General features: G+C 47.0%; 1 protein-coding gene across 2 annotated transcripts in view; it reads right to left on the bottom strand.

The window, feature by feature from the left end:
• The window catches only part of KIF21B (kinesin family member 21B), a 637471-nt gene that overhangs the window by 272372 nt on the left and 343848 nt on the right, over positions 1–21251 (bottom strand). For both annotated transcript variants that reach the window (XM_077295392.1, XM_077295391.1), the window contains exons 22-23: positions 17595–17724; positions 2388–2448 (exon numbers count right to left, since the gene is read on the bottom strand). In XM_077295392.1, coding sequence (XP_077151507.1) covers positions 2388–2448; positions 17595–17724 — 191 coding nt within the window. The remainder of the gene's footprint in view (positions 1–2387; positions 2449–17594; positions 17725–21251) is intronic.

The following is a 21251-nucleotide window of genomic DNA, read 5'->3' as shown; positions in this document are numbered from 1 at the left end:
TTTTAATCTTGTGATTTAAATAAAGCTGTGACCAGTTTGACAACCAAAATAGTGTGTTTTGTGTATTTATTCTAGTGCCTAGGTTTACTGTAGTTGTAGTTGTTGTAAGATGGAGTGGGGATCCGTCCCATATACAAAAGTCAAGATAAGATAGAGGACAAGAGAGAGAAGAGGAAGGAATCTGTGGAAAACGCTACGTATTGTAAAACAAACGTTCATCAAGATATGTGCCAGATATCTCCTGTATATAATTAATTCTCAGTTATTGTTGAGAAAAGTTTATTTTTGATAGGTGGTCTAGCTTCTTGAACTTTGAAACATCTGCCTCTGGCATGTCATCGGTTACATGCAGTCTGCAAAGGTGTAGGGCCCTCACAGGACACCCACCTTCATGTAATGTACCAGGGTGTAAGAGATGTGTACCTTGCCCATGGCTACTGTCCTGCACTAGGATACACACAAGCAAACAGAACAGCTCACCATACCTAAGCAGGCATGAAGATGAAAGTAGAGCGCCCGCCAGAGCCTAGGGGTTACTCGGCACCGGGTCCGGTGGTCGTTAAAGGTGTATTCACGGTGGCAGCGACCCTGTACGTGGCCCTGGGCGTCCAAGTTAAAGGGAAAGTCTTTAAAGGGGTTGTTTTAAATAAAGAAATATAGAGTGTTCGTGACGCCACCTGTGGTATTCGCTCAGGGATGACTGACGCTGCTTAAAGGGGTCCACTGGGGATGATGTTATTGCAGCAATGATAGTGTGGCTTCCGACAGGTGAAGCTTAGTCCCCAGGACTCCCGCTGCAGTAGGTAAAGATGGTGTGGTGTCAGAAAGAATTAGAGGACACAAGGTTGCAGACTCATTACCTTTTACTATTAGTAAGCAGCCACAGTCCAGGGTACCGGTAACAGATGATGGTAAGGACCGGCCAGCCTAGAAGCGATTTGGAGTCCCCTTAGCAGGTAGAGTTGGAAGCCTTCCTTTCTGAACTTTAGTGTGCGTCCCTTGCTGCCTGAGGCTTCACACAAGGTCCTCTCTCTCTCTGTCCTATATATAGGACAGTACCGAATGGCAGGCAACTCGAGTCTTTTTACAGGTGTCTCTATTTGCGGCGACTCCGGGCTCTATGTGTTGCTGTGTCCTCCGGTGTAGGGGTGGACAGGTGACTTGAAATTTCCTGCCCTCCAGTTTCTGCTGTGGGACACAGAGTCCCACACAGCCTCGGACTCCCGGTGTCCGGTTCCTGCGCTTCAGCGTGGAGGGAGCCCAGTCGCAGCCCCTCCAGCTCCTCACTTCTCCTGTGCTTCTTTTCTCCTCACAGTTTCCTACAAACTGCTCTGTCTCTCTCTTCTCCTTCCAGGAGCTGCAGAACCTCGTCTCTGCACGGCCTCAGCTTTTCTCTCAAACTCTCAGGAGCTACAGAACCTCATGTCTCCATGGCTCCAGCTCTCTCCTCAGACTCTGACTGGACTCAGTCTCTTTCCACTCACTCCTCCTCCCGCCAGAATATATAGGGAAGCCACCCACAAACTGGATCAGAGCTCCCCCTTCTGGCCTGGAGTCAGAACAGTGTTATGTGTACTTCTTACCTATTAAAGGGATCCTTGTCGCTTCCAGGCATGGCATCACCCTCCCTGAAAGGAAGGCAACACCACTGTAACAACCGGTTTCCTGGGGTGTTACAAATGCAGCTGAAGAAAAAGTCAGCACTCTGTCCTCCAGGATGAACTTATGTTCTTTATTCAAAAATCATATGCATAGCCAACATTTAAAATAAATATCAGAGCATCCTCTTAGACGTTTCGGAAAGATTAAGGAATTTCATTCTGAAATGCGTAAGAGGATATTCTAAGACATATTTTTAAATGTTGTCTATAGACGTGATTTTTTAATAAAGAATAAGAGTTCAACCTGGAGGATGGAGTGACGATTTTTTCTTCATCTGTAAGTGCCTAGTGCAGTACATGAACTTAAAAACTATGCACAGTAATCATAGGCAGAAGAGATCCAATATCTGTAGAACTTCTTAGATTTTGTGGTGCCGTCACCCCCAACGTGAATTTTGGCGCTGCCTTCTTCAGGGCAACCATGACCACGATCATGGCTTTGATTTAATCATCCCGTTTTCATTTTAATCATGTTTTGTACTCCAATAAAATATATACATTAATTCTGTACTGCATTTGAACTTTTTTTTCTTATAGGTTATTATGATTTCTTGTAAGAGCTGATGACCTTGACACTGAGAGATAAATTTCAGCTTCATAGGAAAAGACAAGAACTCTTTTTTTATAATTTGGTCTGCATGTAATATTCTGCATATAATATTTATGGTAATTGCTATTACACCAATAGTGAATAAATCTGAATTTATTAACATTGACTTTACTAACCTCCCATCTGACATTTGACTCAGTTCCGAAGCCTCCTCATCTGTGCTGGCATAGCCATTCTCTGAAATAAAATATTATTTTCATGAACCAATTTCTAATTACTAGTATACTCATAACAAAGTTGAAGTATACACTGTTTCCATACCCAAAGTTCATATCATAGTTGCAAAAAATAAAAAGGATAGATGGACTATACAATGATTGGGAATTCCAATCTTGAGAGGTTCATTCTGACTAATGTAATATCATCAATAGTGCCCAGCAGCAGCTACAATTTACTCAACTCAGTGATAAAGTGTTTTGGCTCCTCTGAGGAATCCGTTCTCCATTAAATGTCACCTGCTTAATAGTGATGAGCAAACATGCTCGGATAAGGTGTTATCTGAGCATGCTCGTGTGCTAACGGAGTGTCTTCGGTGTGCTCAAAAATATGTTTGAGTCCCCTCCCCTGCATGTCTCATGGTTGTTCAACAGCCGCGGCTGTCGAACAACCATGAGACATGCAGGGGAGGGGACTCAAACATATTATTCGAGCACGCCAAAGTCACTCGGTTAGCACCAGAGTATGCTCAGACAACACCTTATCTGAGGACGTTCACTCATTACATAGGCTACGTTCACATTAGCGTTAAGCTAATGTGCGTCGGGTTTGCGTCGGCGACGCAGCGGCGACGCATGCGTCATGCGCCCCCTATACTTAACATGGGGGACGCATGCGTTTTTTTTTGTTGCGTTGTGCCACACATGCGTCTTTTTTGCCGCAAGCGTCGGACCAAGAAAACGCAACAAGTTGCATTTTTCTTGCGTCCGATTTTCGGCAAAAACCGACGCATGCGTCGCAAAACGCAGCGTTTTTGCGTGCGTTTTGCCGCGTTTTTGCGTGCGTTGTGCGTTGCGTCGCCGACGCAGCGGCGCACAACGCTAGTGTGAACTTAGCCTAACCCAGCAGAAGGTTCAGCGCCACCTCAAACTCACCAAAGTAGAAAAATCACAGACTCAAATGGCATACACCCCCAAGGACTGCAGGAATTAAGTACAGTGGTACACAGACAGTTATTTTATATACAGTGGGTATAGAAAGTATTCTGAACCCTTTACATTTTTAACTCTGTTTCATGCAGCCATTTGGTACATTCAAAAAAGTTCATTTTTTTCTCATTAATGTACACTCTGCACCCCATCTTCACTGAAAAAAAAAGAAATCTAGTAATTTTTGCAAATTTATTAAAAAAGAAAAACTGAAATATAACATGGTCATAAGTATTCAGACCCTTTTCTCAGGTACACCTATTTAAGTCACATGCTGTCCATTTCCTTGTGATCCTCCCTGAGATGGTTCTACTCCTTCATCGGAGTCCAGCTGTGTTTAATTAAACTGATAGGACTTGACACTTTTGCACACTTTTTATAGTATATCGCTATTGTAAATTATTAACAGTTACGTTTTAATTCCTTTTTTTATTGAGTTAAATGATACCAGTGGATTTTTGCATAGGTTTTCTAACAGATGCTGTCCTGGAGAATCTCATAAAAAATCTCATGACCCAGCACTAACATAGATTTATGAGGAACCGGTGTTGTCAAACAATCTGATCAGCTTCTCTGAAGAGGTAAGTTCCAGACTGGACTAAGAAAACGCAGTGGATGTTGTCTAGATGGACTTTTCAAATCCATTTGATATAGTGTTATACAAAAGGTTGGTACATAAAAGCAGAATAATGGAACTAAGGGAAAATATATGTAACTGAGTTAACAACTTTTAACAACAGTGAAAGGAAACAAAGGGTGGCTATTTACCCTTGAGAAAAACCTGTTTTCACCTTCATGACCAAGCCAATTTTTTCACTTTGACCAGTGTCATTTTATGTGGTAATAATTCTGGAACGTTTCAATGAATTCCAGTGATTATGAGGTTTTTTTTGCGACATATTATCTTAGTGGTAAATTTAAGCTGATACTTTTTGCGTTTTGGATGAAAATTTAGCCGTTTTAAAACTTTTAATTTTGTGACCTTAAACCAGTCAGTTATATCACAAAAAATAGTTAATAAATAACATGTACCACATGTCTACCTTACATCAGCATCATTTTTTCCTGTTAGGAAGTTGGAAGGGTTAAAAGTTAATTAGCAATTTCTAATTTTTGCAACAAAAGTTCCACAACCAGTTTGTTTAGGGACCACATCATATTTGAAGTGATTTTGAGGGGCATATGGAACAGAAAATATTCAAAAGTAACACAATTTTAACAACTGCACCCTCAAAGTGCTCAAAACCACATTCGAGAAGTTTATTAAACCTTCATGCGTTTCACAGGAATTAAAGCAATGAACATTTTACTTTTTCCCACAAAAGTGTTACTTTAGCCCCAAATTTGGCATTTTCACAAGGGTAACAGGAGAAAATAGACCATACAATTTGTTGTGCAATTTCTACTGAGTACACCGATTACCCCTATGTGGGGGTAAACCACTGTTTTGGCAGAGCTCGGAAGGGAAGGAGCATCATTTGACTTTTGCATCGAAAAATTGGCTTGAATAGATAACGGATTCCATATCATGCTTTCAGACTCCCTGATGTGCGTAAACAGTGGAAACTCCCCACAAGAGACCCCATTTTGGAAGCTACATCCGTCATGGAATTTATGTAGATATGTGGTTAGGACCTTGAATCTGCAGGTGCTTCACACAATTTTATAATGTTGCGCTGTGAAAATTTAAAAAAATCACATTTTTCTTACAAAAATGTTGCTTTATAATCCTACAAAAAGAAATGAAGAAATGTGCCCTTAACAATAAAGTGAGATGAGAACAGTAACATCAGTGATATATAAAGAATCTTTATTGAAAACTCACTCACATAAAAATTAAGTGTGTAAACCCATAGGACAATACAAGATGAGTATAGCAGGGGAAGAATCTGCCTAACACGTGCCATCATGAGGATCTCGTAGCAATATATAGCAGCACATAGCACAATTCAGTTAGCACATACATCTCAAAGAGACAACTTAATGTAACAGGCAGGGATATAGAGATTGCATGTGAGAAGATGTTATGTAACATAGATATAAATCTGCATTATCCTAGGCATAAAGTGCCACTCATAGTGCAGTAAATAACTAATGCTTACCCATGTGAGAGAGAACAGGTGATGGACCGTGTATGCCGTAGCCCCGACGCGCGTTTTGCGTCGGGGGGCTGTCAAAATGTTGCTTTAGCCCCAAATGTTTTATTTTTACAATGGTAACAGGAGAAAATAGACAAACTTTGTTGTACAATTTCTCCTGAGTATTCTGATACCCCGTACGTGGTAGAAAACCATTGTTTGGGCGCATGGCAAGGCTCAGAAGGGAAGGGAAGCAATTTTGGCTGAAATAGTTTGCAGGCACCATGACACATTTGAAGAGCCCCTGACATGCCAAAACAGCAGTAACCCTCACAAGTGAGACAATTTTGGAAAATACACCTCTTGAGGAATTCATTTAGGGGTAGTAGTAAGTATTTTTAACTCTCAGGCGATTCACAGAATTGTATAACACTGGGCTGTGTAAATTAAATATAACCATTTTTTCCACTAAAATGTTGCTTTGGCCCCAAGTTTGTAATTTTCAAAAGGGGTAATAGGAGAAAACAAAACAGTAAAATTTGTTATGCAATTTCTCCTGAAGATACCCTATAAGTGATCGGAAACTACTTTGAGGCACAGTGCAATGCTCAGAAGGGAAGGAGCATCATATTACAGTGCAGATTTTGCTGTTATGGTTTGCGGGTGCCAATGGGGTTTCCATCTAAATCTCCAAATGAGGAGTTTCAGATTAACCCCTTAGTGACCGTGCAAAATTTTTGAAATGTGACCAGAGGCACTTTATGTGGCAATAACTCTGGAACGCTTCAACGTAACCCAGTGATTTTGAGATTGTTTCTTGTGGCACATTATAATGTATGATAATGGTAAATTTAGGTCTATATGTCTTGAGTTTATTTATAAAAAATGTAAAAAATTTGACAAAGATGTAAAAAAAAGTGCAATTTTCAAACTTTGAATGATTATCCCTTTAATCCAGAGTCATACCACAGAAAAGCATGAATAAATATTTTTTCCCTCATGTGAGCTTGTCATCAGCACCATTTGCAAAATTGTTCATTTATTTTGTTAGCTTTACAGGAGTTTTAAAACTGTAGCAGTAATTTTTCATTTTTTCAAGGAAATTTACAAAATTTTTTAGGGACCTATCCAGGTTCGAAGTGACTTTGGGGGTCCAATATATTGGAAACCCCCCAAAAGTGATACCATTTTAAAAACTGCACCCCTCGACATATTGAAAACTGCTGTCAGGTAGTTTATTAACCCTTCAGATGATTTTCAGGAATTAATGCAAAGTGGCATAAAAGAAACGGAAAAGTGTATTTTTACCACCTAAATGTCACTAACTTCTGAACAGGCCGCTGTAGCCGGCAGACTAAGGCCGCTATTTGCCTGTGAATTGCCATGGCAAACATCAGGACTACATAATCATGACCTCTAGGTGCCAATGAGGTAAAATCAGAAGCCAACACACTCTGTTAACCATTTATATGATGTAGTCACTTTTAACAACAGCATCTAAGGTGTTAAACAGATATTGACCCAACACTGATCGTGGCTTATGCAGCAAGTTGTCAGCTATAGTGTACAGCCGACAGCTGCTGGACTGTCACCTGCATGCGGATGCTATTCTCTTATATCTCAGGTCAGTAAAAAGACGTATTTGTGGTCATTTTGGGGTTAAGCCCCTGAGCGATCCATTCACTATAATGAGGCAGCAAAGTTACTGCCCACATGCAGCATTTCAAAGGAACTCCGTAATGACAAGAGAGAGGGTCTTCAGCAGGTCCCCAGCTGTCACAGGAACCCAACGGCAACCCAGAATCACATCACAGGCACGTCGATAGGCACTTAGAATGAAGCGTCCCCATGCCAGCGTGTGTTAAATGCCGCTGTTAGATATTGACAGAGGCATTTAACAAGTTAACAATCGCGGCCTTGCTCCACCCACAATTGCTAGAAGTGGGCCCTGACTGTAACACACAGCCATTGACTGTGAGCCCACTTAATACACTCGGTTCTGACTTGCGCCCTACTTGTACGGCGCATGTCGTGCAGGAGTTATAATATCCTCCCAGAATGGCTAAACTGAAACCCATGACGATCGGCTGGAATACATTATTCCCAGAAGAAAGATCCCGTAACCTTACTGGCAGACTCTGTTTGCATTGTGGTGATCGGGATAATTATTACACAAATTGTCCCAACCTTTAAGCTAAACAGTGAGAACTTCAGACCCTACGTGAGGAGGGAGGTAACTCTTTCCTCCACCAAAGGTAAATTGCTCATGCCTATGTCTATTCCTTACAGTTCCTCAGTGTGCACGGGTCAAGCACTTATTGATTCCAGAACAGCAGAAAATGTTATTGACAACTTTCCATTTTATTTAAATAATGATCCCAATAATTCTCCCTGCCAGCATTTGGCTTCAGTCATGGGGTTGGGGGCATTGCGGGTTCAGTCATTTCTCTGAGAATACAGAACGGGCTGTTACCGTGCACCCGTCACTGACTGACAGCCGGCCTCAATGTAGAGGGAGTCAGTCAGGACTGGTGCGGTTACAATGGCCACTCTGTATACTCAGAGCAATGACTGAACCCGTGGCGCTCACTCCTCCTTGACTAAAACTGAATGCTGGAGAGAAGAATAAAGTTCATTTTCTCCCCGATGCATTCAGCTGCATGTTGGCACTGGGTAGAATAATATCACTGCTAACCTTTAGATTAACCACACATCTGCAGGTTAACTGTGTCATTTCTAGTTAGTTATAGGTTCCCTTTAATTTTGTAGTATAACACTTCAATAAAATGGTGCCAGAGTCAGTGCGTGCTATCCAGTGCCATTTCTTTAACCCACAGTGTCTGTTAATTTGCATATACAGTGTCTTCTATAAAATGGTGCCAGAGATCGCGGTATGTGTGACTTAGGCACCATTGTATTGAAGTAATGTACTAAAACGTCAACAAAGCAGTGGGCATGCACCACCCATTGCCATTATCCCTATGGTCGGCACGTGCACACTGGTATGTTGACATTGTAGTCCAGAGCATGGAACAGATACCAGGAAACAGGTCAGAACACCAGGAGCTGTGCAGGGGGCTGTAGGAGTGCAAAGACCCAGCAGCAGGACCACTACAGCCTCCTTTGTACAAGGAGGAACAGGATGAGCAGTGTCAGAGTCCACTAACATCCATGTGTCTGTTCAAACTGTCAGAAACAGACTCCATAAGTGGGTGTTGTGCTTACAGCCCAACACCATGCAGGGAGATTGGCATTTGCCAGATTGGTAGATTCGACATTGACATCCTGCGCTCTTCATGGATGAGAGCAGGTTCCCACTAAGCACATGTGACAAACATGACAGTCTGCAGACGCTGTGGAGAACTTTCCGCTACCTGCAACATCCTCCAACTTTACCTGTTTGGCAGTGGGTGAGTAATGGTGTTGTGAGGCATTTCTTTGGAAAGACGCACAGCCCTCCGTGAGCTAGCTGTTATGGACTGGTAATTTAGGAGCGACATGCGACTAGCTCTGGGCAGGTGGTAACTATACAGACCACAGTCCCTGATCTTAATACAACACTAGCAGTAGCCGTGGAATGTTCCTGTCACTCCCTGGACATCTCGTCACAGCCGGAGAACTAGCTACCCCTAAAGGTAGAAACAGGAAAGCTATCTTGCCTAAGAGAAAATCCCCAAAGGATAGGACAGCCCCCCACAAATATTGGCTGTGAGAGGAGAAGGAAATGACATACGTAGTATGAAACAAGATTTAGCAAAGGAGGCCAATTCTAGCTAGATAGACAGTAAGGAAAGAAACACTGTGCAGTCAGTAATAAAAACTAGAAAAAGTCCACCGCAGAGATATGCAAAAATCTCCACACCTAACTAAAGGTGTGGAGGGCAAAATCTGCAGCCCAGTGCTTCCAGCTTAGCTAAATAGATACATACTGATAAGCTGGACAAATGAACAAAACATAAATGTGCTGAACAATAAGTCCACAACAAGTGGACTGCAAAAGGACAAGCAAGGACTTAACTTTGCTGAACGGGTAAGAGTGTCAGGGAAATCCAAGAGCCGTGCCTCCAGGCAAGAACAATTGGCAACTGGCATTGATTGAGGGATAAAGCCAGACTAAAATAGCCGAGCAGAAAGAAGATCAGTGGAAGCAGCTGCTGATACTAAATCCAAGAAGCAGCTATACCCCTCAAAACCACAGGAGGGAGCCCAAGAGCAGAATTCACAAAAGTGCTACTTACAACCACCGGAGGGAGCCCAAGAGCGGAATTCACAACAGCTAGCCAAATGTACCCTGACAGCCAATCGGTACAGAGTAGAGATGCTCAGACCCATTGTGAGACCATTTGCATGTGCAGTGGGCCCTGGGTTCCTTCTGATGCATGACAATGCTAGTCCTCATGTGGCTGAAGTGTGTCAGCAGTTCCTGCATGATGAAGGCACTGATGCTATGAACTGGCCTGCCTGTTCCCCAGACGTGAATCCAATCAAGCACATCTGTGACATCATATCTTGGTCCATCCCCCAAAATCATGTTACACCACAGACCATCCAGAAATTGACTGATGGATTAATCCAGCTCTGGGAGGACATCTCTCAGGAGAACATCCACCACCTCATCAGGAGCACACCCAGGCATTGTAGGGAGGTCATACAGGCACGTGGAGGCCACACACACTACTGAGCATCATTTCCTTGTCTTGAGGCTTTTCCACTGAAGTTGAGTCAGCCTATAATTTGACTTTCCACATTGATTTTGAGTATCATTCAAAATATAGATATTTTATTGTTCTCAACGCATTCCACTATTTAATGAATAAAGATTTGCAACTGGAATATCAGTCAGTGATACAGTACCTAGGATGTGGTATTTTAGTGTTCCCTTTATTTATATATATATTTGTATTATTTTTTTTTCAGTACTCCTCCGAACACTGTATGCCACTGATGATAGTGATAGCACACAGGTATTCCTTTTTCACTGGAGGTAAATAATAATCATTTTTAAAACAGCTCTAGACTTTGGGCTATTAAAGTTTAAGAATTAAAGATGGATATGCCAAACATGCCTCAAAGGTGCAATGATGCTCACCTATTTGGAGAATGATCTCAGATTTTTAATCTATCCTTTAAAAACAGACCCAGACACCCAAGAGAAGAAATATACAGGGGGGACGGAAAGTATTCATACCCCTTTAAATTTGTCACTCTTTGTTTCATTGAAGCCATTTGGTAAATTCAAAAAAGTTCATTTTTTTCTCAGTAATGTACACTCTGCACCCCATCTTGACTGAAAAAAACAGAAATGTAGAAAATTTTGCAAATTTAATAACAAATAAAAACTGATCTATCACATGGTCAGAAGTATTCAGACCCTTTGCTCAGACACTTGTGTTTAAGTCACATGCTGTCCATTTCCTTGTGATCCTCCTTGAGATGGTTCTACTCCTTCATCGGAGTCCAGCTGTGTTTAAGTAAACTGATAGGACATGATTTGCAAAGGCACACGCCTGTCTATATAAGACCTCACAGCTCACAGTGCATGTCATACCAAATGAGAATCATGAGGTCAAAGGAACTGGCCAAGGAGCTCAGAGACAGAATTATGGCAAGGCACAGATCTGGCCAAGGTTAGTAAAGAATTTCTGCAGTACTCAAGGTTCCTAAGAGCATAGTGGCCTCCATAATCCTTAAATGGAAGAAGTTTGGGACCACCAGATGTCTGGCCTTCCAGCCAAACTGAGCAATCGTGGGAGAAGAGCCTTGGTGAGAGAGGTAAAGAAGAACCCCAAGATCACTGTGGCTGAGCTCCAGAGATGCAGTAGGGAGATGGGAGAAAGTTCCACAAAGTCAACTACCACTGCAGCCCTCCACCAGTCAGGCCTTTATGGCAGAGTGGTCCGAAGGAAGCCTCTCCTCAGTGCAAGACATATGAAAGCTCGCATAGAGTTTGCTAAAAAAACACATGAAGGACTCCCAGACTATGAGAAATAAGATTCTCTGGTCTGATGAGACGAAGATAGACCTTTTTGGTGATAATTCTATGCGGTATGTGTCGAGAAAACTAGGCACTGCTCATCACCTGCCCAATACAATCCCAACAGTGAAACATGGTAGTAGCAGCATCTTGCTATGGGGGTGTTTTTCAGCTGCAGAGACAGGATGACTGGATGTCATTGAAGGAAACATGAATGTGGCCAAGTACAGTGATATCCTGGATGGAAACCTTTTCCAGAGTGCTCTGGATCTCAGTCTTGGCCGAAGGTTCATCTTCCAACAAGACAATGACACTAAGCACACAGTTAAAATAACAAAGGAGTGGCTTCAGAACAACTCTGTGAGCATTCTTGACTGACCCAGCCAGAGCCCTAACTTAAACCCAATTGAGCATCTCTGGAGAGACCTGCAAGGAGGAATGGCAGAGGATCCTCAAATCCAGGTGTAAAAAACTTGTTACATAATTCCCAAGAATTCCCTTTACTAGCTCAAAAGGGCGCTTCTACTCAATACTGAGCAAAGGGTCTGAATACTTATGACCATGTGATATTTCAGTTTTTCTTTTTCAATAAATTTGCAAAAATTACTATTTTACTCCTCGCCACGACAGCACCCCACTGGAGAGAGAGGGATCCGCCCCGCAGGAACAGAAAACCTATTGAGAAATAAAAGGGGGCGGTCCGCCTCTCCTCCTCAGTTTAGGTTTCCTGTTCCTGCGGGAACGACAGGACTTTTTCAAGGAAACATACCTGGGATAGCATGCCGCCTGCGCGGTATCCGTGAGAACGGCAGGGGCTGCGGCTCAGAAGCAGCGTCGGGGGAGTTCCGTTAGACGGCTCCCTGCTCGTCTGAAGGAGCACGCAGACGGCCGGGTCCGGGGAGGGCTGCCCGGCATCATCTGCGGTGGCGGTACGGCTGGAGGTAGGAGAACGACTGCACTCCTAGTGCGGTCCGACGTGAATCCCGGGCCGCACATACGCCGGCCGCCGCAATACAGGCTACCCCGGAAATGAATGATGGACTTCTGGGGCGCCTAGGCCGGATCTAGGGCGGGGGAGCCGGCGCCAATCTGCGCATGCGCAAAAAAAAAAAGGAGAAGTTTGGGCGCACTATTTAAACCGCACACGAACGGTAAAACGGCGATGCAGAGATGTCATCCCCAGGTGCCATGGACCCCACAGCTGGAGATCCAGTACCCCCCGCCAAAGATCACGCCAAAGGATCCTCGGAGACCGCTCGTAAAAGTGACGGTTCCAGAACAGGATCTCGGCCTTCTGATTCGGTATTGTTTGCTTCACTGGGTGAGTTTGTGAACTCTGCCTATTAAGCTGATGCTGTCTCCCTACTTCTCTCTTTTCTCTTTTCTCTCTACTTATTACGCTTAGGGCAAAAAGCGACAAAAAACGAAACACAAGGAATGTGCCTTGTGTAGCCAGCCCCTTCCAGACTCATACCCCAAAAAACTGTGCAAGGACTGTTTTAAGGAAACAACACAGGGAGCAGCAGTGTCCATTACGGATTTACGGGCCATTATTAGGGAGGAATTAAAAAATATGACCCAGGACAAACCACGTAGTACTAAGTCCAAAACACCGACACTCGTGTCAGACTCCGACAGAGAACCAACCTGTACTGTCAGACGCCTCCCTGTCATCATGTTCAGCATCATCATCCTCATCAGAGATCGAGGGACGCTCATGTTTTCCCTTAGACAGTGTGGACAACTTGGTAAAATCAATCCGAAATACCATGGGGTGTGAGGAAACTAAGGGTGCGCAAACCGCGCAGGATATAATGTTCGCGGGTTTGGCAGACAGAAAGAGGAGATGTTTTCCAGTTATACCGGCAGTGAAAACATTAATTAAAAGAGAGTGGGAGAAGCAGGATCAGAGAAGCTTTCTACCCTCAGCGTCAAAACGAAAATATCCGTTTAGTGACGAGGAGCTTCTTACATGGACCAAAGTCCCTAAGGTTGACGCAGCTGTAGCCTCTACCTCTAAACAATCCACTCTACCTGTGGAAGATGCGGGACTACTGGTCGATCCTTTGGATCGTAAGGCCGAGTCATCCCTTAAACGGTCTTGGGAAGCGGCTACAGGAATATTCAAGCCTGCAGTAGCCAGCACTTGCGCTGCCCGGTCAATGATCATCTGGATTGATCAATTAGACCAGCAAATCGAAAATAAAAGCTCAAGAGAAAAACTACGAGCAGCCATCCCCTTAATACGAGGAGCAGCGGCCTTTATGGCAGAGGCTTCCGCCGACTCACTCCGTTTAGCAGCAAGATCTGCAGGCCTTGTGAATAACGCAAGAAGAGCTCTATGGATGAAAAGTTGGAAAGGGGACACGCAATCTAAATCCAAAATATGCGCAATCCCATGTGAGGGTGAGTACCTCTTTGGTAAGACCTTAGACGAGATACTCAAAAAGGCAAAGGACAGGAAGAAAGCTTTTCCTGATTCCTCTATTCCCTTTTACAGGAGAGCCTTTAAGAGGAGGCCGTTTGGCAAAAGGAGGCAAACGGATAGGTCTACAACATGGACCGCTAAGGACGACAAGCAGAGAGGTACCATGTTTAGAAGACCCAACCCCCCAAAAGACAACAAATACTGAGGATATACCAGTTGGGGGCAGACTGAAATTTTTCACCACTCAATGGGAGAAAATAACATCTAGCTCGTGGGTTTTAAATATCATCCGAGATGGAATTAAACTAAAATTCTCTCGTGTTCCCCACGAGTCTTATATTATAACATCTCTCAGCTCGCCTATACAGCAACAGGCTCTAGAGCTTGAAATTCAAACCCTAGTATCAAAACAGGTCCTAGTCCAAGTGCCGGTGGGACAGGAGGGTAGGGGATTCTACTCTCCCCTATTCCTAATTTCTAAGCCCGACGGTTCTTTCAGGACCATCATAAACCTTAAAAAACTCAATTCATTTATTGAAAACTATACATTTAAAATGGAATCCATTAGGTCCACCATGAAGCTCCTCTTCCCAAACTGTATGATGGGGGGCATTGATCTAAAGGATGCTTACTATCATCTCCCTATTCATGATAGATACCAAAAATTCCTCAGAGTGGCGGTAAAAATCAACAACGAGGTTCGTCACTTCCAGTATGCGGCCTTACCCTTCGGCCTCTCAACAGCGCCGAGGATCTTCACCAAGATAATGCTAGAGGTGATGGCATACCTTCGCCAGAAGGAGACTTTAATTGTACCCTATCTGGATGACTTTTTGGTAATAGGAAATTCAGTTACTCAATGTACTGATCGTTTAGCTCACGCAATTTCCTCTCTACAGGACCTGGGCTGGATAATCAATACCGACAAATCCAGACTCACTCCGCTTTCCCGTCAGGCGTTCTTGGGGTTCCAGTTAGACTCCATATCTCAAAAGTGTCTTCTACCACAGGTAAAGATTCTACTGATCAGACACAAAGTCCTAGCCGCAATAAATAATCCACGTATATCCCTAAGACAAGCTATGTCATTATTAGGGTCTCTTATCTCTTGTATATCTGCAGTAAGATGGGCTCAACACCATACTCGAACACTACAACATCAAATTTTACAAGAGGACAGACGGTTATTTGGTCACCTAAATGCAAAAATAACCTTATCTCAGGAGGTTTTAACTTCCTTAGAATGGTGGCTAGACTCAAACCATTTGATGAGTGGGGTTCCATGGGTAATAACGCCATCTCATACCATAACCACTGACGCCAGTCCTCATGGATGGGGCGCTCATATGGGGAATGATTATTGCCAGGGGTCATGGAGCATGGAGGAAAGCGGCAGCTCCTCTAACTTTAAAGAACTAAATGCTGTAAAATACGCCTTATACCATTTCCTCCCACAGCTTCGGGGGAAGGACGTCAGAGTCCTATCCGACAACACCACCACAGTGGCGTATCTAAACCGTCAAGGAGGTACACGATCAGAGACTCTGATGTCTTCTGCTACAGAAATCTTAAACCTAGCAGAAAGTCACCTAACATCCCTTACTGCGCTGCACATAAGAGGAGCAAGCAATCAGCAGGCGGACTTTTTAAGTCGACACACCCTGAGACAAGGAGAGTGGTGCCTAAACCAGCAAATTTTTCTGGACATAATATCTCTTTGGGGCCGTCCTCAGATAGATCTCTTCGCCACAAGAAGAAACAGGAAAGTCCGGAATTTGCCTCCTTGTCTCCAGCGGATCATCCGGACATTCTGGACGCTCTCCAAGCCCCTTGGCAGTTCAGTCTCGCATACGCGTTTCCTCCGATCATATTGCTTCCTCAAGTCATACGCAAAATCAGAGAAGAAGGAGCGAGAATTGTACTGATAGCTCCATTCTGGCCCAAGAGACCGTGGTTCTCATGGCTACAGACCATGTCGGTCTCAGATCCTTGGGTCCTCCCCTCAACACCCAACCTTCTCTTCCAGGGTCCGTTTTTCCAACCGCAGGTGGACAATCTCCACCTGACGGCCTGGAATTTGAGAGGCAGATGCTAAGATCGAGAGGATTCTCGGGGGGTTTGATTGATGCACTTCTCCAGAGTAGAAAACCCTCCACCACAAGAATTTATACGAGAATATGGAAAAAAATTTTACAATCCCATACATCTACCAACACATCAGAAATTCCGATACAATCTATCCTGGAATTTCTTCAAAAAGGGAGAGAACTAGGGTTAACTGTAAACACCTTAAAGGTTCATGTATCAGCATTAGGAGCCCTCTATGGCCATAACATTGCGGGGGATAGATGGGTATCCAGATTTATTACAGCCTGCGAAAGAATAAATCCAGTTAACATACCTAGGATTCCTCCCTGGGATTTAAATTTAGTTTTACAAGCCCTAACAGACTCTCCATTCGAGCCAATAGACTCAATACCCATTAAATGTCTATCACTAAAAACGGCCCTCTTGGTAGCACTGACTTCGGCTAGGAGAATCAGTGACATCCAAGCACTCTCTATAGATCCACCTTTTTTGTTAACCTTTCAGGATAAGTTAATTCTTAAACCAGACCCTTCCTACCTTCCCAAAGTAGCAAAAAAATTCCATAGGTCACAAGAAATAATCTTGCCAACTTTCTTCAGTAATCCCTCCACTCCTGAAGAACAGAAATATCACACTCTAGACGTTAAAAGAGTAGTGTTAAAATACATTGAAAGGACCAGCAGCTGGCGACAGTGTAGGGCTCTGTTTATTTCCTTCCAGGGTCACAAGAAGGGTCATGGAGTAACAAAAAGCACCTTATCCCGGTGGATCAGAGAGTCTATCAGATTGGCTTATTCCGCGAGGAAAGAAAACCCTCCGGAAGGCATAACAGCACACTCTACCAGAGCGATGGCATCCTCCTGGGCAGAGAGGGGAGACGTCCCGATTGAAACTATATGTAAGGCGGCAACTTGGTCAAATCCTTCTACATTTTATAACCACTATAGGCTAGACCTATCGTCAACTTCTGACCTAGACTTTGGCAGGACTGTCCTCAGCACGGTGGTCCCCTCCCTAGGTGATGGTCTCTGAAAGATCTCCAGTGGGGTGCTGTCGTGGCGAGGAGTAAAAAGCCGGATTACTCACCGGTAATGCTCTTTTAGTGAGTCCACGACAGCACCCTCTTACATCCCTCCCTAGATTAATATAATACATACTATTGAGTAAAATCCTTTTAATCATAAGCAAATAAGTTTGGAAAATGAAATAAATGATATTTGCCTAATACTGGCGGTCCTCCGGGTACTCTGAAATCAAAACTGAGGAGGAGAGGCGGACCGCCCCCTTTTATTTCTCAATAGGTTTCCTGTTCCTGAGGGTTTCCCTCTCTCTCCAGTGGGGTGCTGTCGTGGACTCACTAAAAGAGCATTACCGGTGAGTAATCCGGCTTATTTCTGTTTTTTTCAGTCAAGATTGGGTGCAGAGTATACATTAATGAGAAAAAAATGAACTTTTTTGAATGCACCAAATGGCTGCAATGAAACAAAGAGTGAAAAATTTAAAGGGGGCTGAATGCTTTCCGTATCCACTGTATATACACAGCATATTTTTAGATTTTTTTTTCATATACAGGTGTAAATAAATGGAATTGCATTTGTCTGTGATCTCACCATTTTGCAAGGACTGGCATTCTGATCTCTCCAGCAGCATTTGACTTTGTGAAAAACCAGTCATGTCAGTCTGCCGAATTCGTTCCTCCAGTATTCGTATCTGCGCCTCCTTTTGGGCAACCTGAAGACCCTTAAAAAGAATTGAAAAAATAAGAAGAATTAGCATTCTAGTAGACTATGCTCTCTTTCAAATAATTTGCATTAATTTTTGGTATGGGATTTAGGAACCAGGGGGCGAAAGGCGGGAGGGAGGGAGGGAGGAATATGGAATAGAGGTAAAGGGTAAAGGGTAAGGGAAAAAAGGCTAATAAAAGGAAGAGCCCCTATGGGAATAGGAGAGACAAGCAGTCATAGATATCTGTAGATATATACATAGTTAACCGTTGCTCAAATACAACACCTGAAAAAAACAAAAGTATTAATCATACAAACAGTTTGAGTAATATATGGAAAGAATAGGAATAAATCTGTTAAGTAACAAAGTCAAGTGTCACTTAAAGAGTACATCACCCAAAAAATTGCTTAAATCAGCACCTGAAAGTAAGAATATACATTAGCATAGATAATGTGAAACATAAACTGTATGGAGCACTAAAATGTTGCTTGAGGGAGAAAAAAAAAAATTCACTTGAGTCAGTTAAACTTAACGTATGAAGTATATGATGGCCTGTGTTAGGGTTGGCAGAACGCACCGAATATATATTTACTAGCTATTGAACCCGTTCTACGCCCGGGTGGCGAGCATTTATATTGGTATATGGTCTCCATCCTGGTATGTGCTACTCCATCCTGCATCCCCATCCTGTCATGTGCTCCCATCCTGCGCCCCCATCAGTGCGGGCGGCTGTGCTGAGTGCGGGCAGCTGTGCTGAGTGCGGGCGGCTGTATGTGGCTGTGCTGTGCGTGGGCGGCTGGGCGTGGCTGTGCTGGGTGCGGGCGGCTGGGCGTGGCTGTGCTGGGTGCAGGTGGCTGTGCTGGGTGCGGGCGGCTGTGCGTGGCGGTACTGAGTGCGGGCGGCTGTGCGTGGCTGTGCTGGGTGCGGGCGGCTGTGCGTGGCTGTGCTGGGTGCGGTGGCTGTGCTGGGTGCAGTGGCTGTGCTGGGTGCGGTGGCTGTGCTGGGTGCGGTGGCTGTGCTGGGTGCGGTGGCTGTGCTGCTCCATCCTGCGCCCCCATCCTGTCATGTGCTGCTCCACCCTATCATGTGCTGCTCCATCCTGCACCCCATCAGTGCGGGTGGCTGTGCTAAGTGCGGGCGGCTGTATGTGGCTGTGCTATGCGTGGGCGGCTGTGCGTGGCGGTGCTGAGTGCGGGCAGCTGTGAGTGGCGGTGCTGAGTGCAGGCGGCTGTGCGTGGCTGTGGGCGGCTGTGCGTGGCTGTGCTGAGTGCAGGCGGCTGTGCTGGGTGCGGGCAGCTGTGCTGGGTGCGGGCGGCTGTGCGTGGCTGTGCTGGGTGCGGCGGCTGTGCGTGGCGGTGCTGGGTGCGGGCGGCTGTGCGTGGCTATGCTGGGTGCGGCGGCTGTATGTGGCTGTGCTGTGCATGGGCGGCTGTGCGTGGCGGTGCTGAGTGCGGGCGGCTGTGCGTGGCGGTGCTGAGTGCGGGCGGCTGTGCTGGGTGCGGGCGGCTGTGCGTGGCTGTGCTGGGTGGGCGTGGCTGTGCTGGGTGCGGTGGCTGTGCTGGGTGCGGCGGCTGTGCTGGGTGCGGCGGCTCAGGCTGTGCTGGGTGCGGGCGGCTGTGCTGGGTGTGGCCGGCTGTGCGTGGCTGTGCTGGGTGTGGGCGGCTGTGCGTGGCTGTGCTGGGTGCGGCGGCTGTTTGTGGCGGTGCTGGGTGCGGCGGCTGTGCGTGGCTATGCTGGGTGCGGCGGCTGTGCGTGGCTATGCTGGGTGCGGCGGCTGTGCGTGGCTATGCTGTGCGTGGGCGGCTGTGCGTGGCGGTGCTGAGTGCGGGCGGCTGTGCGTGGCGGTGCTGAGTGCGGGCGGCTGTGCGTGGCGGTGCTGAGTGCGGGCGGCTGTGCGTGGCGGTGCTGAGTGCGGGCGGCTGTGCGTGGCGGTGCTGAGTGCAGGCGGCTGTGCGTGGCTATGCTGAGTGCAGGCGGCTGTGCGTGGCTGTGCTGAGTGCAGGCGGCTGTGCGTGGCCGTGCTGGGTGGGCGTGGCTGTGCTGGGTGCGGTGGCTGTGCTGGGTGCGGCAGCTGTGCGTGGCTGTGCTGGGTGCGGTGGCTCAGGCTGTGCTGGGTGCGGGCGGCTGTGCTGGGTGCGGTGGCTGTGCTGGGTGCGGTGGCTGTGCTGCTCCATCCTGCGCCCCCATCCTGTCATGTGCTGCTCCACCCTATCATGTGCTGCTCCATCCTGCGCCCCCATCAGTGCGGGCGGCTGTGCTAAGTGCAGGCGGCTGTGCTGAGTGCGGGCGGCTGTATGTGGCTGTGCTGTGCGTGGGTGGCTTTGCGTGGCGGAGCTGAGCGCGGGCAGCTGTGCGTGGCGGTGCTGAGTGCAGGCGGCTGTGCGTGGCTGTGCTGGGTGCGGCGGCTGTGCGTGGCTGTGCTGGGTGCGGCGGCTGTGCGTGGCTGTGCTGGGTGCGGTGGCTCAGGCTGTGCGGTGGCTCAGGCTGTGCTGGGTGCGGCGGCTGTGCGTGGCTGTGGGCGGCTGTGCTGGGTGCGGTGGCTCAGGCCGTGCTGGGTGCGGTGGCTCAGGCCGTGCTGGGTGCGGTGGCTCAGGCCGTGCTGGGTGCGGTGGCTCAGGCCGTGCTGGGTGCGGTGGCTCAGGCCGTGCTGGGTGCGGTGGCTCAGGCCGTGCTGGGTGCGGTGGCTCAGGCCGTGCTGGGTGCGGTGGCTCAGGCCGTGCTGGGTGCGGTGGCTCAGGCCGTGCTGGGTGCGGTGGCTCAGGCCGTGCTGGGTGCGGTGGCTCAGGCCGTGCTGGGTGCGGTGGCTCAGGCCGTGCTGGGTGCGGTGGCTCAGGCCGTGCTGGGTGCGGTGGCTCAGGCCCTGCTGGGTGCGGTGGCTCAGGCCCTGCTGGGTGCGGTGGCTCAGGCCGTGCTGGGTGCGGTGGCTCAGGCCGTGCTGGGTGCGGTGGCTCAGGCCGTGCTGGGTGCGGTGGCTCAGGCCGTGCTGGCTGCGGTGGCTCAGGCGGTGCTGGCTGCGGTGGCTCAGGCGGTGCTGGCTGCGGTGGCTCAGGCCGTGCTGGGTGCGGTGGCTCAGGCTGTGCTGGGTGCGGTGGCTCAGGCTGTGCGCGGCGGTGCTGGGGGCCTGAGCAGGCGGGGACACCGGCGCGCTGTGGGGGTCAGGTGCCGGAGTCGCCGCTAGCTCAGGCCCCCGGCACTTGCTATAGTTACCTGGGCCTGATCCAGCGCTGCGCGCCGGTCTGTCTTCCGGGTCCTCTGCCTGTGACTGTTCAGTCAGAGGGCGGCGCGCATTAAGCGCGTCATCGCGCCCTCTGAACTGTGAACGTCACAGGCAGAGGATGTGGACCGGAGGACGGAGGGGCAGCGCGCAACGGAGGAACGGGACAGGTAAATATATCATACTTACCCTCCTGGCGGTCCCTGCTTCTCCGTTGGAGATCGCGGTGAGCGTTCAGTGTTTACGCATACCGCGATCTCCTGGGAGCGTCGCTCTGTGGGGCCTAGACTGCGCCGGCGCGTGCGCTTGCGCAGTCTATAGAGGCTTC

This window comes from Ranitomeya variabilis, chromosome 3, assembly GCF_051348905.1.
Source record: "Ranitomeya variabilis isolate aRanVar5 chromosome 3, aRanVar5.hap1, whole genome shotgun sequence".
Taxonomy (NCBI): Eukaryota; Metazoa; Chordata; class Amphibia; order Anura; family Dendrobatidae; genus Ranitomeya; species Ranitomeya variabilis.
The sequence above is the reverse complement of the archived record's forward strand: the minus strand, read 5'-3'. Positions and strand labels throughout refer to the sequence as shown.